General features: G+C 38.8%; 1 protein-coding gene across 1 annotated transcript in view; it reads right to left on the reverse strand.

The window, feature by feature from the left end:
* Positions 1–24,274, reverse strand: part of LRP1B (LDL receptor related protein 1B) — a 3,812,342-nt gene that overhangs the window by 1,638,237 nt on the left and 2,149,831 nt on the right. Inside the window, exons 30-31 of the mRNA XM_078683424.1 lie at positions 18,374–18,548; positions 5,155–5,249 (exon numbers count right to left, since the gene is read on the reverse strand). Coding sequence (XP_078539550.1) covers positions 5,155–5,249; positions 18,374–18,548 — 270 coding nt within the window. The remainder of the gene's footprint in view (positions 1–5,154; positions 5,250–18,373; positions 18,549–24,274) is intronic.

The following is a 24,274-nucleotide window of genomic DNA, read 5'->3' on the forward strand; positions in this document are numbered from 1 at the left end:
AAAGTTGGACCTGAAGGAGGCCTACTTTACCATGCAATAGCCAGGGAGTGTCAGCACTATCTTCAATTCATGTGGCAGTGCCGTCTTTACCAATTATTCGCTCTCCCATTTGGTCTCTTATCGGCCACCTGGTGCTTTACCAAGGTGATGAGAGCTGCAGCTGCCTATTTCAGGGAGTGTGATGTGCCATTATGTAGGGGAGGGGAGGGATGCTCATCTGGGAGGCAGGAAACAGGTGAAGACAGAGGGAGCGGCCGGGGGGGCAGCACAGTGTAAAACATAATAGAAAGCCCAGATGGACCACACAATACAGATAATGATTACAGCAACAGCATAATGCAGAAATGAATGATCAAAAATTACCACGTCACAGCATGGCAGGGCAGACAGCGGCCTTGAACACCCAGGCTGGGGGCTCAGCGGTGATGTGGGAGGTGGAGAGTGCAGGTTTGTGACTGAGGTCAAGGTCTTAATAGCGCTCCCTCGATGCGGGCGCCATTATGTAGGGGAGGGGCGGGACACTCAGCTGGCAGGCAGCAAACGGTGAGGACAGGGGGAGGGGCTGCGGGGCAACAGCGGCAGAAAAAGGTAAGCGGAGAACAACGAGGGATACAAGTAGGAAGCAGTTTGGAAAACAGGAAGCAGGTCACAGTGCAAAACACAATAGAAAGCTCAGATGGACAACACAATACAGATAATGATTACAGCAACAGCAGAAGGCAGAAATGAATGCTCAAAAATTACTGTGCTGCGACACGCAAGGCAGCCACGGGGCACAACGGGGCAGACAGCAGCCTTGACCACCCAGGCTGGGGGGAATATGACTCCTTACAATGCGTACTAATACCACGCGTGCCTTTACAATGCGGGTATTACTACGCGTTGCAATTACAACAACATGCCATTACATTGCATACTTTTACCACGCATATGCTTTTACCACGCATACCATTACAACGCAAAGGCATGTGTGGTAAAGCTATACTCTTGGTGAAAGTATGCAATGTAAGTGATACTACCCTGCCCTGCCCTAAACCCTAATTTAGTACTCCTGCACGACCCTTCTTGACCCCCAGTACTCTCCCTACAGTAAAACTACCCATCACGACCCCCTGACACTACCCTAAACCCAACACTATCCTGTACTACACACACACCACAGCACTACCCTAAACCCTAAAACACTACCTCCAGCACGACCATCCCCGACCCCCAGTCTGCTCCCTACACTTAAACACTACCCTGCACAACTCCTGATACTACCCTAAACCCTAAAACACTACTCTGCACTACACACACACCACAGCACTACCCTAAACCCTTAAACTCTACCTCCAGCATGACCCTCCCCGTCCCTCAGTCCGCTCCCTACACTTAAAAACTACCCTGCACGACCCCGACACTACACACCACAGCACTACCCTAAACCCTAAAACACTGCCTCCAGCACGACCCTCCCCGACCCCCAGTCAGCTCCCTACACTTAAACACTACCCTGCACAACTCCTGACACTACCCTAAGCCCTAAAACACTACCCTGCACTACACAGACATCACAGCACTACCCAAAAACCCCTAAAACACTACCTCCAACACAACCCTCCCCGACCCCAGTCCAGTCCCTAAACTGAAAACACTACCCTGCACGACCCCAACACTACCCTAAACCACTACCCTGCACTAAACATAACCACAACACTACCCTAAACCCTAAAAGACTACCTCCAGCACAACCATCCCGAGCCCTCCAGTCCGGTCCCTACACTGAAACACTACCCTGCACGATCCCCGACACTACCCTAAACCCTAAAACACTACCCTGCACAACACACACAACACAGCACTAACCTAAACCCTACAACACTACTCCTAGCACAACACTCCCCCGACCCCTAGTCCAGTCCCTACACTTAAACACTACCCTGTACAACAATTGTACGTACAACAAAATATTATTCTCTCTGGCCCATGTGGACAGTCTATCTAGCAGAATCCTTCTAACAAGTTTCACCACTGAGTCCAATAGGGAAATCGGCCTATACCGTTGTATACTGTCTCTATTCCCCTTTTTAAACACTGGAACAATAATGGAGGTAGCCCATGAGGCTGTAGGGCCGGACCTAACAGCCGCACTTATTATAGGGGTGAATACTGACAAACAAAAATCTATAAGGGACATGTAGTGTTCGTAGGGAATTCTATCCAGACCAGGATCCTTGTTGCGGGTCATACCATGTATTCCCCCATCACTTTACCCTCTGAGATAATCAAAGCTGATGTGCCATTACCTATCCCAGATGGAGTGACCTTAATGGTGGGACCCCCAAACATACCCTCGAAATGGCTGACCCAATCATTCTTTGTAATGTGGGCATCCAGTGCATTGGCTGCTCCCCTTCCAGTAGTAGACTATTGACGATGCACCAAAACCTGGTGCTGCTCTTGAGAGTACTGGCTTCCAAGAGCTTGCTCTTGGCATCCTCATTCGGGGATTCCTTGCGTGCACAATGGGCCACTTTGTAAAACTATCTATATGTTCTAATTAAAACATTATTTCTAGGGGTGGCATGCAATGCATTTTTAAGCGTCCTGGCCGCTGAAGATCAGCCTAAGTCAAATCACCTTGATACCCTCTTGTGCTGATTGTTGGACAATGGGACCGATAATTGATTGGTGATAGCATGGGAGATAGATTTAAAAGCTTTAACAATGGTCTTGTCCGTCTGGGACTGAGCAGCCAGGCAGATATGGATCTCATTCTGAGAATTAGCTTGGAGAGATGCAATCAGGAGGGATTTGTGTTCATTTCAACCTTCTTCCACCATCAGTTGTCCGCAGTGCAGCACCACCCCCACTCCCCTTGTTCATGCTTAATAAAGGCCAACAGGCTTTAAGACAGCAAGGTGTGTTTGGTAAAAATGCTTGCTTTAATACTAAAATCAGCTATCAAATACAAAAGAGAGGTGGAAACAAAGATGTAATCAATAAAGTTGTCACCACCTTGCAACTTGAACGTGGGAACGATGACCTTCTGATCTGGGTTCAAATGGCCCATAGCTGATTGAAGGTCAAAATCACATGTTAGGGTGTTCAAGTGTATCTCTGACCTCTATGTTCAAAATGTACTGAGAAATAACGGGGACAATTTGAACCCCCCATGCTTTGCGATCTTTGATCCCTGCATGGATGAATATTAAAGTCTCTCACCATAATGATGTTAGAAGTGTGGCGGGTGGAGCTAATAAAGTTAGTCAAAAAGGTGCCCAAACGCATTATATTTTACACTTCAAGAATAGACGAAGAAGCATTATAAAAATTCAGGCGCAATAAACTGCTAGGTCCTAAAGAAAGTAACAATGCCTGCAGACAAGGGTTATTTATGTTCAATTCAACAAATGTCACCTTTCAACCTTAGTGAAACATACATTTTTCTCCCAAGCACACATTAGATTTATGACACGGTTTCCCTGTTATTAGCGAGCATAAACAGTAGTTTCAAAACAGAATATACACAAGTTCTTTTGTTTCTCTCTTTCATGCTTTATTCTGTTGATTTTAGCCACTGCCAACACGTGTTTCGTCGCTATTGGGGCGTGATCCCGTGACTTCATCAAGGCTATACTTTCCACGTATTTGAATTGTCAATGTGGTGATATTTCCAACCCACAAAGGGGTTCTAAGGGATATCGCGATCGTCCAGATATACAGTTCCTTTCAATTTCCAAACTGAGTTTTCACCGTAAAGTTATCTTCGTCTTTTTCAAGTCGCAGAGTACAGCAAAACAAATCAGCTTGCCAGCTGGCAAGCATGCCTACCGTACATGGTGGATGCATTTGCATCCTATGGGAAAAAAATCCTTACTTGCCTTCATTGTTTGCTAAAAACAAACACTGTAGGGTGTATCAAATAAATGAGGACAGCTTAATTAAGAAACAGTTATTGCCACATATTTGGGCTGACAGGTTTCTTAAATAGTTGAAGAGCTGCAGCAGTCCTATTTTACCATGTTAGACCATTGTAAATGGTTACATATCGCAGAAACTGTAAAGGCCTGTGCTTTTGGTTCAAATTGTCCTTGAATTTGCTCTCATACTCAAACGTAGTTATGAACCACACACAAAAACAGTCAACATCGAAACAAGGCAACAAAACTACAGCACATCATTAATATTAGTATTAATGCAGCATAAATCCCAGCAGCCCAAAAAACAAAAGAATACCCCCACAACAAAATATAATGGAGAAGAAAATATATATACAAACATTTTTGTCACTCATTACCACCTACATCAAGAAACCTACTTTCATGATAAAGTGGTAAAATGTGTTTGCACCACAAACTTCCTTAATTAACCTTCAAGGACATGAAATAGAGCAATTCAAATTCATGAGCAAATGAAGGAGTATTTCTTTCAAAGAGGTTAGGTACATTTGTTAAATATTATTAATAACGGGTGATATGATGATTTGATAAAGAAACTAAAACTACCATTACTCGAATGAACTTGATGCAAAATACTAAAAGCTGCCTATGGATTTCATCCTAAGCTTCTATCTGGATTTTATTCTGAGGATGTAGCAATACAGTTCTATTGCAGTGCATGCTTTGTAATGAATGCTGATATTTGTATAAAAATGCTACAACATTGCATTGCCAATGTCCAATTACCACATTCCAATGTTTTGACCATAGTAATAAAGAGACAGCACAGAAACATTGCTACCGACTTCCTATTTACAATAAAATAAATGTGTTTAAAGAACACTTGTTATGGCGTAGTGGATGTTGATTGACCAAAATGCTAAGGTTAGAAGATGACAGCACACACTCTTCTATCCCTAATAACTGTGTCATTCCTTTTCCCACCCTATGCTTTGCAACAGCCTCCTATTTTCTGCTGAGAAGCTATGAAAGGGGAGGAATGAAAACTTAAGAATATAGCAATGTGTTGATGTGTTCATTACCTCGGCCACCAGATTTATTAAAAGAGTATGTGCAATATTAACTAGTTCCACCTTGGTTATGCAAAATCAACAACCATATAGCTAGCTAAACATATTTATACCATTAATTTAAATTTCCTAACAAAAACGTTTTCTACTGTACATCATACATTCATTTAAAAGACTAGAAATGTAGCACCAATATTTACCAACTGGATCTTTTTGATTCTGATACAGAATCTTGCTGTTGCTCCCATCCATATTTGCCATATTTATGGTGTTCCCATCAGTCCAGTACATTTTCCTTAAAAAAGAAAAGAAATTCCCTTTTAGACAACAAGCATTTCATAATAAATCGATATATATGAGTGAAGAAGGTAAGAGAAAATACATGAAAATATTTTGGAGCTTTTAGCTTTGAAAAGCCCAATTCTGCGTACTTAGAGAATATAGCCTTCTAGCCCACTGCCGATGGCTATACAAGTTGTTAAAGGACCTGAACCCAAGGTATATTGCCAAGACGCAGGCGATGACCTATAAAAATGCAGAGTGCCTTTAATAATGGGTGTACCCTGAGGTAGAAGGTATATAAGGCAATTAGAACATTCCACTCACTAAGTGTAGAATGCTCTAAATGAAAAAGAGATAAACAGAAAGACAAACATTGGAATGTGGGAGCTCCTGGTTTAAACCAGGGATTATAGGCCCGGAACTACTCCATTGTCTTCAATGGAACTCTCAATATTCCAAAGTTCTCATAGTTTATATGTACTGCAGCACCCATAATTATCAAGGTCAAGGCATAGGAGTTGCAGGAATTCTCGCCATTTAAAAGGTTGCTTCTCAGAAATAGAGAGTAGCATGCAGGAATTGTTTTGCAACACCTTTTCTAGCACATTTTCCCCTTTTTCATCTAATTTCACATCAGAGTTCCTGCTAATTTTCAGCATATAAAATAACTGGAGGTGAACATAAGCAAAGCATTATTTCTGCATCAGTTATAAATTTGTTTCGGCAAGAGGAATAGATGGCGTAATCCTGAGTCCTGCTGGAATACTAGGTAATGAAATCCCACTTTGAAAAATTTGGTAAAGCATGTTGCAATTTGTTACTTGTAGAGATTTATCCTGAGTTTTTCAGTTCAGTTTTAGTGCAAGTGATCATAACTTGCTTTCCATCACCCACTTGTTTGTTGAAAACTCATCTAGATTTTACCTGACAGACATTTCTACAATAAAATCGTGGGTCTATGAACACATTTTCTAAAACCCAGACTATGGTGGCCATATTCATGAAATATGCAGACAAAGCAGTACAGCAACTAAAGTTGCTGCTGCTTAAGTGAATTTCTTCATTTTGTACATAAAAACGAATTAAATTTTAAAAATGCAGAAGTGTATGTTGAATCCCAAATCCATGGGTGGTTGCCTGGGAACACCCATGTACTGCCAATTGTATGCACAATTGTCCTTTGCTTGTTACATTTTGTTACTGCTTTCAGAGAAATACATTTTGCAGAAAAACCTTACCTTCAACCTAGTGCATTGTCACAATTTATCATCAACTTGGTATGGCTCCTTAGTGGAGGCAGTCGGGGTTACCAGAAATCACAATTTTCTTATCCCAATTCGAAAACAAGTATGTATTTTCTGCTAGTCTTAAAACAGAGTAACATAGTTCAAAATGTGTCAGAGATTGGAGGATTTTGTGTACTTTGTTATGAGCCTTTGTTTCTGCTAGAAAGCCATGTCAACCTGCTTACCTAGAACATAGAACCACTAAATAAGGAAGCTCCTGTATATAGTGCTGAACACCCTCTGCATGGTACTAGATAACATCTTGCCAGCATCAAATTGCTTTCTCTTTCACTAGACCTGATAAAGTAAAATGATTTTTGTAATAAGATCCTGCTTTTTTAATGGATTCGGCTGTACATCATTTTATTTTCAAAAAGACAAATGATAGATCTTCACAATCAAAGTTGTGCATTAAGCATGGCATTATAATATTATCAGAAGTTTGGGAAGGAGGAGAAATGAAAGCATTCAATAGTTTAAGATTTAAGTAACAGACGAGGAAACCAGGGGAAGTTCAGATATGATAATAATGTTCTTAAATCATTATCATTCAAAATTATTTCTTGAGATCTTGAAAAAACAAAATATACTCAACATTGCATAAATGAGAAAGAGCCTTCTGAGAGTTATTTGAGACAGAACGGAGTACTCAAATATACATTGATCACTTTTGAAGGCTGCCATTTCTCCAGAGGATGCCTACCCATTTTAAATGTATAGATTCAATATTTTGAAATGTTAGGAAATTCAATTTTAGTCTCTCATGATCAACAGTTAAACAGTTTAAAAGTTGTATGTTCAATAATTGCTACATTTGAAATGTTATTGGTGTCAAACAAAGAAGTATAGTTTGGCTTTGTATAAAACAATAATTAGTGTGCCATAAATTCACTAAAAGACTACCAATGCCTTGCTAGAGCATTGTGACCAAACCAACATATGAGTACAAGGTACATCAAAAAATAATCATCACAGAAAGCATAGCTAGTGGCTTGTGATGGATCATTAAATATAACTGAAAGGTTACTGGTCTCTAAAAGACCTCTGATGGTGTGTTTGGTCAGATGAATTGCTTATAATTATTATTATTTTGAAAGACGTCTATCTGTAAATAGGTCGTCTTCCATAGTTAATTTACTCTGGTCAAAAGGGCTGCAAGAAGCTGTCCTTTATAAATACATTTTAGAACCCATAAATTACCCAGGCTGTGCATAGTATTCTGAGCGGATGAAAAAGATGGTCAATACAAGAATGCCAAGTAAATTGTTTCACTGTTAGAATTACAATAGTACATTATTTTTATATGAAAGAAATTGCCATGCATAAGAAAAAAAATTCTGAAGGTCTTTCATCATAGACCTTCTGCCTTTCAGAGATGTCCTCAAAATATAAGGTAGCCCCATTCATATTTTTGCAGGCCTTTCCTAGACTAAATACAATTGGAAGACTTACCAGTGCTCATTGGGCAACTGATGTCAACCACCTATTTCAGATAGGTTAATTTTAATGCAGAAAAGCAAAAACCTAAACACATGCAAATAAATCTATGTTAACCAGTGTTTTTTCCTCTAAAGGCCATATGCCACGAGATGGTGTTCCTACATTTTCTAAGCTGAAGTAAGAAGATGTTGTCTTTTTAAGCCATGCCAACTTATACACACAATGCTTCTGCCTCACTTGATACACTGAGCCTGATTCACAAAGGTCTGTTCAATTTTTAAGCAAGTTTACTCTTTTCAGTAAGTTTACTACTTTTTGTTAACAAAGTACTTTTGGTAGTAACTTACACTTTTGTAGTAACTTACGCTTTAGTCCAGCACTACCCATGGCCAACCTCTGCTACTGCAACACCCTACCTTAGAAAATAATGAAGGCGGGAACTCAAAATAAAATCCCATAAAAAATTATGTTTAATTTATTAAATTACTTAACATAGTTAAACATATAAATAGATACTAATGTTAAACAAATACGTATAGCAAAAGTATATATTTATTATTTAATTGGAAAATACATACTTTCTAATTAAATATTTATAAATGCATATATGTTTTAACAGTAATTTCTATTTTTATCACTAATACTACTACACACTCCCATAAAAAGTAAAGGATGTAGGGACTTTAAATGAAACCTCATAGCAAACAATTTGAAATTAAATTAAGATCATTTATTTATTTATTTATTTATTTATTTATTTATAGTATTTATAAAGCGCTCTGCAACCCTACGGGCATCCTGGCGCTGCATGAATATAGTTGAAACGTTGTGCATCCTGAGTAGAGGTGGTCCTTTATTTTCTGGGCAGTTAAATTTTAGGGAAAAGCCATGTTTTTACTTTTTTTCTGAAGGAAAACTGTTATAAATGTAAACAAGTAAAAAATAATAAGAAAGTATGTTTATTATTTATTTGGAAAATATTTAAATAATTCTGTAACCAGGATGTTTTTCAGCCCATCTGTTTGATTATTACTCTACATGTGTTTGGTGACTGTCGTACTACATTCCACATGGGGTAATTTACTTTAACACCTGCACAATTTGTGGAAATGTGTTGTGACTTAACGGAAGGACAAATATGCCAATTAACTTAGCCAAATGTTTATTATATTTGCAAGAAAAGGCAGATGTAGTGAAGGCTGCTTAAAATCCGTTACTTTCCATAGATATCAAACTAAAGCTATATTGGCCCATAAAAAGTAGATAAAGGTATAGAGGCACATGCATAATAACAAATTTAGTATGCTTCTAAGCTTAGTAATTAAGCAATTTGCCTCAGTGCTAAGGACTCTGCTAGAGTTTCCCTATGGATTCATTCTTCAACCATAAACTAGACAACACATATCTACAATTCACCTTATTGTCTAGTCATCTGTTTTATTGATATATTTACTGGGCATATCTGAGTTTTGCAGGTTGGTGATCGTCTATGAAGTTGAAGAGTTGCAGCATGTGAGCCTGGAGTGTGTTTAAGCTCTTGGCGCAAAGATTTTGAGATGAGCTTGCGTTCTTCTTGATTAACTGGAACAGAAGCATACAGATTCTAATTGTATGCCTTCCAGTGTAAGGAGGTTTGCAGTTTAATCAGGGAGACCTTTGACATCTTTAAGGAAATGATGGTGATATGCGATGTTCACAAATGAAGTTTTAAACTTAGGAATATGGAGTGATCAGTGCCACTGGTGGTAAAATAAATACCCTGCCACCCCCACTGAAAATGCATGCTCCTTTGAATATTAGAAGCTTTTTTTTTACCAAAATCCTTTGTGCTGATCTCTTGCACTGTCATGCAAAAGTATCTTCAAGAATTCAATGTACAAAGTAGAAACGCCTTTCCACTAAATGCTAAATCCAAATCTCAGTTGACAGTAATTTTGTAATTATAAACTGTGGAAAAAATAATGTGTACTGATAGCTGTTTATGGCACTGTCTATAAAGACTATAAGAGATTTAAGTATCGGCATTTACATTGTTTTATTTGTTTCATGCCAAGAGACCTAGGGTCTGATTACGAGTTCTCACCACCAAACCTGTGGTGGAGGTGTGGTAGCGGTTGGGGACTGCAGCACCAGTGGTCCGACCGCCGTATTACGACTGCGTTGGCCGGACTGTTTAGGACCGCTGCAACCACCAGGAATTCAATATCTCTAGTATAGGTGTGCCGGTCTTGAGGCTGCAATTTGCTTGGTGCTGCCACTGTGGTACTGCCAAGCATATTATGAATTTCCTCACTGCCACAGTTTTCATGGCAGTGAGGCTGCCATGCGAACTGTGCTGGTGAGGAAATAAAGCTGCCTCAGGGCCAAGGGGTGCCTGCAGGGGGGGCACATGTTGTCATCTCCTTTCCTGCACAACATCGACTTTAGAGTCCATGCCATGCAGAAATGGGCTTTGTCATTCCCATTGTGGTGCCATTTTAATAGGAACACCTTGGGTACGATAAAGGTCCACCCTGACAGACCACGAGATTACTCGTAATCTAGCGGGTAGCCAGCAGCCGAATTTGGTGGTTTTTACGCAAGGTGCTGGTGTAGTAGCTCGCTCCAAGACCGCCAAACTCATAATCTGGCCCCAAATTGTATTTTTGTAATCCTAAGCAAGAGTCACTCATCAAACATATCCATAATGAATATGTTTTGGTGGCTGCAGCAAACCACAACAAATGCAGATTTATTCAGTTCACGTGCAACCGAAGAATTCAAATGTGTTTTCCTTCCCTAAGGTTTCTAATCATTTACAACATCATAAAGATAGGTTATCTTGTTTGAAGACTTTTCGTAATTTGTTTTTATTTGTTGAATCCCATACTTCAACTCTCTTAGCTGGACTAAAATGTAGGTGTCCTAGGACCATTGCCACTCCCTAGGCTACTCTCCCTTGATCCATCTGGATTCCAGAGAATACCAAAGAAGTAAAGGCATCATTTTAATACGTTATTGTTTCTTTGACAATACAAATAGATGTTTTTATCTTTTTACTTAGAAAAAACTGTATAGACCTCTGGGATCAAACACATTTTAGACCAGTGTCCTAGAAGCCCATTGTGGCTAAAGCTGATGCAAATGCAGTGGTAGCATGGTTGTGAGAACCTATAATACCATAGGTATTTGGAACTCAAACCTAACCATTGTACATCATGTGCTGAAAGTCAATGGGTTTATATCTTGATGGCTATAATATTTTGGTGTTCTGATTGTCCACCTTTAAAAAATTTCATTGGCTCAGAATTCAGACGACTAGATGGTGTTAGAAAAGGCCATCACTTATCTGAAGCATGTCTTCAAATGATATATATAAAAATTCAGTGCATATCCCATCAGTAATTTACTAGGAAACTCTTCTCCTATTTTAAATGCCAGTGAGTGAATAGATTAACATTTTCCATTCTGTCACTTGGTTTTGGGTAAGTCTTGCAGTGTTCACATGATATTTTTCCGATCACATGGCCTACTGAAAAGGCATTAAAACTTTTTTTACATCAGCTGTAGTTCGAAGTAATCTTTTGGGCAACATATATCACTGGCCATGCCGTACCACCATAAAGTTTATAGATGCACACATAATTATATGTTCATCAATTATTCATTTAAAGCTGTGAAGGATTGATGAGCTGACCCTTTTGACCTGTAGTGACTGCGGCTTACAGGGCAAGACATTTAGCCATAATGATCAAATGTCCATCTTTTGCATCCTTATAAAATTAAGGCTTGCACTTTGCTATGTTATTGAAAGAGAAGGATTGCTCCATAATTTATGGCTTCATGCTCAAATGTGCTGATTAGAAGTGACTGTATGAATCCGTAAGTCTATGGAAAAATACATTTTTAGTTACTTTCATGACAACATGTGACTACTGATTTTGAACTGTTATTTGGAAATGGTGAGACACTTTCAACAACTATAGAGTACATAAAATATTAGATGATGTATTAGCAAAGTTGGTCTTCAAATTCTCAATTAGGATTCTCTGAACAGACAGATATAGGAATTTTACTTGTCTTCTCAGCCCAATTATCCAGAAAAGTCTGAGACACATTGAATAATGCTGCAATGATTTGCCTATTCTTTTTGGACTCTCCAAAGTTATTTAACATTTTGCATGCTATTTTTCTGGAATATCTAGGCACTTCAGCCTTTTGAGAAGTTAAGTACATCGCATTGCATGGTAAGTGGTTGGCTAAACCCTATCATTATAGATTACATCTAGGTAAAGTTGGGGTAAACATGCCCACATACTGTGAAAGTGGAATGCATACAAATGCCCTTACGGGCTACTGTGTAGTTCTGCACCTCAAACATTACATTTAAAACATGGCAGTGTGACAACCCCTTCAACCCTGAATTGGTGTAACAGGCAAATGTTAAAGGATTTGTTTTTTTAAGCCTAGTTCCAAAATGAACAAAGTGTCTTGAAGCTCATGCGGAGTACGTGTCTAATGAGTAAAAGAGGGATTAGGTAAGTGAGTTGCTTACAATACTTGTGAAATAACAGAAATTAAAAAGCTATGTTTTCTTTCATGCATAAAATACCTAAATGTATTTTCATCATTGTTGTGATTTACTAAGTACTATACATTTTAATTCATTATCTATGTTAAATATTTGGTGACTATTATCCAAAGTTGATTTTTTTTAAAAGTAGGCTCTGCTTGAGCACTGGCAACGCCAGTGAGCCCTATTTCAACATATAGGTTAATATATTTTATAGCCATTTAATATATTTCAATATATATCAGTGCAACATATTTTAACTCTAAGAATACAACCAGAGCCCATTTTAGTCAGTCAATTTATCTGTTAAGGAATTACTTAAAGGTGTTATTAAATTATCCAATGTTCTTACTGTTTTTTCAGCATATAAACGGTTTTAGGACTTTGACAAAGGAAGGCTTGTTTTGATTATGTTGTGTATCAGTGTAGAAGAGATGCCAAAACTGCTTGCATTTGCACATTACCAGATTTAACAGAAAGCTTGCTTAGAAATGATGATGTACGCTGAGGCTTTATTAATTGGCTAAGGATGTTTTTTATTTTTTACTGCTAACCTGTGGTAATTTAATACCAGCACCACTCAATAAAAAGGAAATACTAATAGCGTGGGGAATGACCATGTGGGATTGATGTTTTTAGTTGTAACACCAAATTGAATTTATTGGTCAACATGCATTGAGCAGTTGATAAATGTATCCTAAGGCCTATGGGTGGAGTGGGGGATGAGAGAGGGAGACTGGGGAGTAAAGGAGGAAGATGGTTGAGTAGGAGAATAAAGGAAAAAGTATTTCTTGGCAGGGCATTGTATGCTATGGTTAGCCACCATAATACCCCGAAAAGACATGACAGAACTTTGCTATATGTTCATATCAGAGAGAACATCAAGCAGTGTAAAGTGAATGACATTCATATTTGCCAAGACAAAAGCACAATACAATCAACATTCAAATTATAATCCAGTATAGGTCGTTCCCTATCCCTACCAGCATGAAGCATCGATAATTGATGACATAAGTGCTTCTACAGTTTATATTTTGTGAGAGCACCCAAATGTCATCCTCAATATAAAAAAATTTGCATCTTAAAAGTTCAATACTCGCTTACGTTGTCATTGCTCTCATCACTATAGTGATATAAGTAAAGGCATCCACATTTTCAATTACATGAATGCCCTCTAAATAATTTGATTGTGAATAATTATAAAATCATGATTTTATTGTCAGTGAAAAAGTGTATTCAGGCCAAATGGTGGGAGGCTAGAGTGAGATTTGAAGTTATTATGTCATACATTTATATAGGGATGAACTATAACCATTCATTTTCATGGGCAGAACACTTAGAAATAATGTACATAAAAAAGATTGAGTACTCATTGGACTCTAAGGGAAAAGCTATTTTGGCCAAAATAATGTCAATTGTGACTGGGTAGACAGATTTTGTGTTCTTTGAAGGAACATTTTACAAAAAAGCATCATGTTGAGGTGAATGTAATTAGAATTAAATGTCCTAATACTGGCAACAGCAAACATTAGAAATTTGAATTATTTTTGGACAATAAGTTAATAACTCAGGAGAACAATAGTCCTACTGTGTCCATTAGTCAGATTTTTGGAGCAATATGGATGATATTTTGTGCTTCAGATAACAAAATCTAGAAATTATTGAATATTCAGTGAAATTTAAAGCATTTAATTATTTACCAGAATCTCTGCACTTGAGGTTGCATGATGAGTTCATAAAATTGTGAATGGCAGTAAATAGAGTGCAGCTCTTACTGTTTTCCTCTCAAATCGAAGAAGTGGACACTTCCTTAATTCATTACATAATGCTCCACTAGCTAGACACTCTTCTCTTTTTAAAACGTTACTAATCATGCCTGTCACTGAGGATAATCCCAATGAGTTGTGGGGACAAAAGTGCAGGACAACACTGCACCTAAGTAAGTAGCTGCAAAACGCCAAGCTTTTATAGCATAAATGTGTTTACACATATACCCAGATCTGATGTATGCGCTTTTCCTAAAATCACTAAAATTGTACAAGGGAAAGACTTAGACCCAAAATTCATGTTGCTCGGTTCTAGAAGCAACCCATTACTAAGCATATCGAAAGCTTTCCTGCTGAAGAGTAATAGAGCCGTGAAGTGGAAGACGGCTGATTTATCTTGACACCAATAGTTCTGTTCTCTTTCAAGACCTACCATAGATAGTTCTCAATTTTCTTAACAAGAGACGAGTCAACATAATAAAGCCAGACATCAGCAGAATGAACTAGGGGATACTCTAATTTCTGGAGTTAATTTAATTTGCCAAAAATTCCAGAAATTCTGTTTCTTAATTATACCGTCCAGGTTTTAGACCTCTGCTGTAAGTATCCATAACTGAGTCTCACTCACTGTAAGCTTTAATTTATAATGAGTTAGAACTGTAATCATAAGTGCTCACCTTTTAAAAGAAGCTCCATGGATGGGAAGTGGCGATACAATTCAAATGCACATGTGTGGAGCCTGAGCAAAGTAGCATGCTGTCTTACTCAGCCTGAAACCTGCACACAGATACAACTTTAGTAGCTGGGAACCAGAATGAATTGGTTTCATACGAAAGCATTATAATGCAAATAAAATTCCAGAAAGAAAAGTTACCTTTCTTTCAGACTGTGAATCTGGAATATCAATACTGTTTTCCTCTATGGATAAACTATGCTTAACTCATAATGTTAGGTTGATGTGAAGTAGGAAGGCAATTTCGATTTCTTTTGTTAACTATTTTTGGGTCTGTAACAAATATCAATACTTAGATTTATTTTCTATACATTAATTTTTGTATATTTAATTAATAGTATTCAGGCTGTGAATGCAACAGCTTAGCCAAGTTAATAACAGCTGGCATTTCAAAGCCTCCTCCTGAACCACAGATTTATCATGGAGTATTAGACTTTCCTGGGAGAGGAAGGAACAGGGTGAAATCACCAAATGGTAAATTGCTGCTTCCCTCTGACAAGACTGTTCGGGACACTCCCACAGTAAACAGGGGTTAGTAGGCAGACCTCTGGCTCCAGTAACCATGAAGGTTGGCATCAAGTACTTAGAGAAAAGAAGCTAGATCAAACTAGGAGGAATCTTTCTCAGAGGAGATTGTGTTTCCTAATTTTGCTTTAAAATGCCAACTTGAATCCTCCCAGAATGGTGTGAAAATCATTTGGAAGACCACGGGGCTGCCACTCAATCAGCGGCAGTGTGTGTCACTCTGGATTGGGCAGGGAACCAATCCATAGAACTTCCAAACTTCAGTTTTAGAAACAACAGATTGAAGATCCCTAGAGATGAAGAGAAACTGTAGAAGAGGAAAGCGGTTGGCAACTTGCTGATGAAACCCTACAGAGAAAGCTGTCAGGTTAGCCTGGCGTATGGCGTTGTTGCAGGAGGGCAGGTCTAAAGCTCTCATCACCTAAATACTGCTACAGGAAAGAAGCATAAGTCCACACAAGCAGTAACATGTTATATCCTACATATTATATCTAAACATTGGGAGCAAAGAGACCCTACTAGCTTTCTCCTGGAGGCAGGAATGCATCACCAGGAGTACAACAAAAGACACCCCATTGAAATTGGTCCAGCGGGGGTCGCAGACATCTTAGTTTAAAAAGAAAAAACACTTGTATGTACACTCTGTAATTGCCAGTAGTGCACTGAGAATCGAGGCCGCCACTGAGATGGTTTGATCCCAAGCAGAATCTAAAAATTTCTGCTTGGAGTCTTTAGGACTGTTGAGTTATATTCTACAATCTCCACCTTTGATTTGGGGACAACTACATCATCTTTTTGCTTTGGGAGACCACACCACACCTGTGAGGAGACACATTGTAAGGAATGGATCTCCCCAGGTCTGGATATGTGTGTTACACACTGTCACTTATTCCTGCACTGAGGAAGGAACCATGGGGAGAGCAGGAGCAGATATTTTCCGCTTGGCTGGCAGTAGCTAGTGCCGATGGAAGAAATACTAAGGACGAGACAGCTTATGGGACTGCTCTGTGGTCCCTAAAAAGAGATGCAGCTCTCTAAAGGAAAGGTCTTAGACTGGCATTGGTTATAAATGAAGGCTGGTGAATAAAGTAACAAATATTAGAAAAGATAAAAAACTCCTTCAGTGGCACAGCCCCACAGCAAATGGATCGCTGGGAATCCCCCTGAGATCACCCACTTAGCCACAGAAATGGCCTACAAATCTACATATTGGCTCAGGCAGTCCCTGAAATGACTGGGGCATCACCAGATGTGATTTTGAAGATCCTGGAGGACTAGCAGAAACACTGTGCACCTGCCAGAAGAGTTCCAACTTACTTTTTAACAGTGGCCCGCTAAATCTGCCAGTGAACCTGGGAGAAGTTATAGGGATTTTCAGACATTCTGAGGGGTAACCGTGTTATATGCACAAGCAGTGCTTGGAGCCACAGAGTTTCGGTGTTCTCTGTCACTGCACAACAACCTTGTTCAATTATAGAATTAAGACTTTCATTGAGCTCTTTACTGTTTTTGTCATTTTCTATTGTAACATTATTTACAGCTATGGACCCAATGTGTAGTTTGGCGGAGAGGATACTCGATCGCAAAATGACAGAATACCCTTTCAGCCAAACTGAAGATCCGCCCACCTCATTTAGAGCAGGCAAGACAATCAGTAAATTGACAGCGGAGACTACTTCATCTTCACCGTTGATATACACCTTCAACGGTCTGACAGATTAAGGGACTTCTGAGGTTGAGCAATTTGTATGGTCACTCTATTTAGAGTGGATGGAAAAATTGCCAGTTTTCACTGCCCGTCGCAACCAGGTAAAGCCTGAATGTAAGGCACAGGGCAAACTGTAAAATTACCCCCAATTGCCGGAAGAAAACTCTCATTATGAGGGGGTTATTGTTTTTTTTATTTTCAAACAAAAATTCCACTTTACGATTGAAAGTTTGCTGCATGGCTCAATCACATTGATGGAGCCGCCTGTCAAACTTTGAATGCATTTACAGGAACTGAGGTGACGGAACCCGGAACCCTTTGACCTAGATTCATCACTGTTACATGAAGGCTGATGATGTCCACGATGATGCCCTACAGCGCACTTTAAATCAAATAGTGCACTGCCCTTGCACAACAAGCGTAGGCTGATGCTTAGCACAATTACCAATGGCAACTGCATTCAAACATACAACTACTATCATTAGTGGTCTACTACAAGTCTGTGGATATAGGAGGAGATTTTGGCAGAGGTGAAATCAAACTGCCCATAATATCTTTTTTGAAGTAAGAAGTAGTCTCCTGTATTAATGGAACAGGAGCGACCCATGCAGGTAAGATTGGTGAGCCGGGTTGGGGGATTCGACAGATGACCACGGGGATAAATTGAATAAATAATACATTTTTGTTCTCCGTCGTCTTTCGAAATTCCCCCAATCCGGCCCCACTGCTCCACTGCTCTTACCTGAACTGGCCTCTGCGGAAAAGGAATCCTCTTTACGCAATTGAGCTGAAACAGAAGTGATATCGTGCCATTTCTGTGCCCTCAGCACCAGAACACAGCCACGAAAGAAGTTGCAAATGCAGGTCTCGGAGAGGGGCCAAAGTCTGCATTGAAATGAAAGCTATGAGGTCGCCTGCCTCGGGAAGTCACCCTCTCTGACTGATGTAATGTCTCTTATGCTAAAGAGAGGGGAAAATGTTAATATGAATTCAGATTTGGAGAATAATACATCACAGCCTATTAACCATCACTTATTGCATGCTACTCCTAAAGCATTATCATTCCAACAAGGACATTTTTAATACAATATGTTAAATAATGGCCATTATATGTGAAAATACGTTACCCTCTGACTGGATGAACCGCAAGGCATTGAGGCTTGTCAATTCCATGGATGACTGATGTTTTCAGCGAGCCATCTAACCGAGCCACGTTTATTTGCGTTTCATCAAACTCTGAGCTAATCCAGTACACATTGTGAGATATCCAGTCAACGGCAAGTCCCCGTATTCCATGGGTTTCTGCAGAAAAGAGACGATAAAACATTATTTATTGTACGTGTGTTCTCATTTTGTTTTCAGCAATAATTGTCCTCTTAACTCCATTTGCCTTTGAGTAAAATGGGGTAGATTTAAATCCTTTGACTTCCTGGCTTCTCTTTTGGCACCAACGTAATTGCTCTTTTACAGCTGAGTTAATTCGACTCCTTAAGCTATGTATGCATCATCATAACACTTGCAGGGCACATTTTATTTGCAAGATAAATATCAGATTTATAGTGGAACTTAAAGAACATGGACGTTGAGTTATGACTGCAGAACCAGGTAAACCGTTTGAAGTTCTGAAATGCTTTCGAAATTGTAATTTAGAAATTATGAGAATGCACTTTTTAATCTATTTTATTAACATAAAAATCAGCATGGTATGTTTGTTACTTAGTTTTTCTATCATGCTTTATAATATATCTTTTCGAACAACGGACATAGTGGTGATTGATTAAAACTAGGAAACGTGCACAGCTACGAGCATATGGGCCAGTATCACAATAGAGCGAGCAGTGGGACCCCTTAGTTGAGACAAGGCCGAATTACAAAACAACAAAAAAATGACTGGAGATATTTCAAGTAATTGAGGCAAAAACGTTTAATGCCATATTATGAAAACAAAATTCTGTAGATAGAGAAGTGCGACAAGAATGTTTGTACATATTTGTCTGTGATATTTTTTATTTTGGTGGTGATGGTCTGTTATTTTTTTGTCCCGCTGTCTTCTGAAGTGCATTATTGCAATGAGATGTTGTGCTATATTTCGGTTATTTTGTGGCATTCTGTTTTTCAATGGTTTGTTGCTGTCTATTGTAATGTTTTTGGGTTGTTATGTTATGGCGATTTGTCTATGTTATTCTATGGTATGTTGTTTATTTTACACTTATCGACAACTGCTGTTACATTTCTAGGCACAAGCAGCACATCCCTTTTAAGTTATTTAGATAGGCAACCATTTACCACTATTTAAAGTGGTAAAAAAGTGCTGCTCGACTCTTCAACGTTTTAAGAATCTGGTCAGCCCACAACTGTGGCAGAGACCCATCTTGACTTAGCGGTACGAGTGCTTACTTTATATGGTATGGTCTACTGATTCTTCCACAATTATCAAGGCATGTGCTGCTTTTTAGGTCGAGCCTAGTGCAGCGTGCATGCGCTGCGCTATGGGATGCTTCTTGTGAGGACTCATAGCATCTCCGTGTGGGTTTGACTCCTCCCACACATTGGATTGGCCTTTGCATGTGTTTTTCTATATTGAAAGCACGCTAATGGCCATAGGTGGGTGCACATCCCACCTCTTCTCCAAAGGTTAACTCCAACAGCGTTTTGCTCTCGGGAGTGGGCAGCAGCGCGCAGGCTGGCAGGTGCATTCCTCGTTGTGGTTGTCGTGGATCATGTTTCTAATTAAACACAGCGCAGTCGCTTTCACTGTAGTGACCGCCCTTGTTTAGGACTTGTATTTTACTGTGGGTATTCATTTTGTGACATGCCAACCCAGGCCAGTGGAGCGATGCTTATTTTTGTGAATGAGTGTATATTTGAAAAGGTGCACCCTTGTTTACATGCGCTGCCCATTTTATACTGATGGCAGATTGTGTTCTTTACAGGGACTGAGAAACGCAACAATTTCCTACTAACTATGGTAGTAGGGATTATTTGATTAGAATAGGGATGGAAACCGAGCATTATTAGAAGTATGCATTGAGCAAATGTATGTACGGACACTAGAGAGCAGCAAATACTAACATCTCTAATGCGAAGATGATAGCGAGACTATGGTGACATCATGAAAAAAGAGAGAGGAGTTTCCAAATATCCCTCCAGTAAAACATAGTGATGGCTGCTCGGTGGATTCTGTGGTGGTATTATTGGTCTTTCCTTTCAGAAGAAGTGTCATGCTGCGTGGCAGCTTCCCCTTCATTCCTCGGTGGCAGCGGCCATTATACACCTGCGCACGGTATTCGCTTTAGTCTCAGCGTGGCTGTTAGATGAACTGTGCAAGGAAATACAAGTGTGTGCGGAGGCTGTTTTTGTGCTGATATATAAACAGGGATTCTTTTTAGTAATGATGTAAGATTCCACCCTTGTGCATGGCTCGGAACCCCAGCATTGTGAAAGTGCAAAATTCACAAATCAGTTGTTTTGGTTCAAGAGTGACATCCGATTGCTTAACCCGAGCACAGGGCGCGAATATGTTTAATTTCATACATTTGCTAGGTATCGTTTGCCGTGACAGATTTGCGAATTTGTATCACTATAAATATTTACTGAAATCATCTGTTTTTGTTAATCTGACTTTGGCAGATGAAAGGCAGATCAGGCCTAACTACAAACAAACATATGCCATTCAATGTTTTGCAGAAGGTGCATTAGTCCTCACTAGTAACTCATTGTCAGAGCCAATAGCGATGGCTAAACACTTATAAGGTCCCAATGGCGAGACATATTGACTATGCCAATGCTTGTTACCTTTGCGGTGCAACCTAACAACATACAGTTCAATACCACACCGCAAAACCCACAGCAGCACAAAAACAACAGAATACATCGCCACCGCAACTAAAAATCATAGAACTAATATGACAATCATTACATTTACATTACATTTACATTGTAAAAAATGACCACCTCCTGTTTTCATAACATGGTGGTAGAAGATACTTGGAGCATGCGCTGCATTAGTTTACTACCAAGAACATGAAATCCCACCAATCAAAACTGTTTTGTGATACAGCTTTAAAGTTTAGAACCCTTCCCAGTCATGTATAGTGAATGTAACTCCTCCTGCTAAAAAGAACTACCCAGACTAAATTAGTATGATGCTTTCTAAGAGAGAACATAAAGTGATCAGCAACAAAAAAAAAAACTCGACTAGCATCGTTAAAGTTATGCAACAGATCACAAACCGTTGATAAATCTGAGATCGGCTGATGAAGCACTTCTCCTTGTTCCTATGTACACAAACACTAAATGAGGCAGTGGAGCTTTTTTGTTAGTGCTGCACAGCTGTGGAATTCACTCCAGCTAGCGTTCATACTCAGTTCAGGCATGCTCGCAAAACTCATCCTTTCTATTTATCCCACATTGGGAAGTTTGATTCTGGCTTGTTTTTCAGAGACACTCTCTAAGGACCTTAATTATTTTTGGTACTAAGAGGTGCCTCAGTGGTGAACATTTTGCACAATGCAAAAGTAAATTAAAATAACATAAGATAATGTAACATAGCACCCTCCTACCAGAAAAGGGTGGGATAACAAAAGGCTTGCAGCACAATGCATGTTGTCAATTATTTGCATCACCCAGAATAGCTCAGGGCAATTTTTTTCTTAATGAATGTCAAAACTACTGTGGTATCTAGGTGGGATTCAAGACATGTGCTGGGTGCCATAAGCAATGCCCTTTACATATTATACATCCCTAATAGTGCCACAATAAAATGCAATATTTAACATCATACATAACTGCTTCTGCACCTTCCTTTCAAGGACTACAGGAAGAAAACTATGTTTTCTTTATTGGCAAACTTGGAGAGGTAGATATAGAATTCAACACACCTCCAACTCAAGCAACTTCAAGGGTTTGATAAATCTGAAATGATCTCCATATTTGAATGCTTCTGTTTAGTTTACCATGGAATAATTCAAAATAGGGGAACCTTGTAGACCCTGTTTATGGTAGACCACATTGGTGATGGATGTCCAGATAAGGCTATTCAATTCTACAGATGTGGAGGCCTGGCATCCTTTTTTGGTGAAGACTGATATATTTTACCGGTGTTTGCATAAGTGTTTATTCTTTACAGTGCCTTAATCCATAGTCAATTCTTAGCCAACTCAAGAACCACAACTTATTGACTTTTATAGTCACACTCTTGCTGTATAAATAAAACATTAAACAAAACGAGTGCTGAGTGCATTCTATGACTGTGCCAAATGTGATTTTTACTAATGTATTTCTCCTTGCGGAAAGGAGCTGGAGCTCATGTTACCCCACCCTTCAGCTGGAGAAACCAGGAATATGTCACAGATTAACTTTCCTTGTTTGTGACAATTAAAGAATCCAAGATTTTTCTTATCTTCAAAATTTGCATTTTGGTTTTTCAGGTCTTTCGCTTTTACCTTTGTAGCTTACTTTTCTGGCTTTTCGCAATAAATTATTCAGTAGTCCCTTCAAGCAACTTTATCAGGTCCCTATCAACACAATATTTTACTTGGTGGGATTCAGCTTCCATTTCTAATACCACCTCCTTAATTTGTGAATAATTTTATTGTATCCTAAAGCTCCTACTGCAGTTTGTTGGAATCTCCTTCAGAGTCTTGGCCATCTTTTTGGCTGAACAATAATCCCATGTAGATACAAACAGCTCTGACCTGAGTTATACCTAACTCAAGCTACCACTGTGGATTGTATTAAGTTTAAGTTCATTCATAAATAAGTAAACAGAGTGTGAGACAAACATGTAGAACTCAAAGTTCAGAAGAGGTCAAAAGAAATTGCACATTTTTGTATTTAGGCTTAAAATTAGAATGATGAGAACTTTGTAAACTATTTGCAGAAGAACTAAAACTGCTGGGAGAAAGACACTGATATAATTCACTGTCATTTTGTATAATATTAAAATGCTTAATATGCTTCTGTAGTTCAGAAAAGCATAGCAGACATCTTTTTCCTAATTAACTAGACCCTTTCAGTCTCAAGTATCAGCTTAAAACTGTCTCGTATTAAATGCATAAGTGTTTTCAAGAAATGACAATCTGCAAGCTGTTGCATTTATTTTCATAGTTTACATGTTAGGCATTTCATGAAACAGAAGATCTGTTTGATTAGAACAAGAAAAATACCCCTGATTTAATAAGGATTTAGGGGCAAAAGTGATATGTTACCAACTACAATAAGGAGCACAATACTTCCCACTATACTGTACCTCAGAAGGAACTCAATTTTTTGTGTTGTTCTCCAACACTGGACACAACTCTTTGGTGATGGAGTGATAGTGTGTATCTTATCATATATATCAAGTGATTCATTTAGCATAAGCAATGTTACAAACAGGGCAAATTTAATAAATGACCTGGAAATATGAATCATTCATCAAAAGATCAGAATATGGTGAACACAAGGAGACAATGAAAACGCAGAACATTGTTAAAATAAATAAGAACAAACCATTGCAAATGTACATAGCCTCAGAATAGCAAAGGGGTTAAATAAATAATTATTTGAATGGTCAAGTGACTAGAAATATGTTTTCAAATTATTTACCTGATGGAATCTGTTAAGTAAGAATCACTTTCATACAGATATATTACTAATAACAATAGCTGTATTTGATAAGTTAGACACAACTGTATATTTGTTAGTTTGATGTGTTTCCCAATCTTTTTTTCAACTGAGTCATAAGCACCAGAACTAGATTTTTCTTCACCTGAAGCAGTCCTGTAAAATATGTACAACAGTTTAAAAGATATGTACACGACTGGTGTCCTTTGAAAGTGTATCAGGCCTAATCTGATTCAAAGACGGATATATTGTACAGTACAAACATATGTTGCCAATCTATTTGGAAGATTGTCAAGGTATACTGTTCTGCCGTAGTTAAAATGTAAGCATTTGAAATGGAGTTGCATTCCAGATCAAAAACAGTGGTGAGAAATGTATCCAAATGCACAAACATAACTGCAGATGGAATATGTTATGTACGA

The sequence above is a fragment of the Lissotriton helveticus genome, chromosome 3_1 (assembly GCF_964261635.1).
Source record: "Lissotriton helveticus chromosome 3_1, aLisHel1.1, whole genome shotgun sequence".
Lineage (NCBI taxonomy): Eukaryota > Metazoa > Chordata > Amphibia > Caudata > Salamandridae > Lissotriton > Lissotriton helveticus.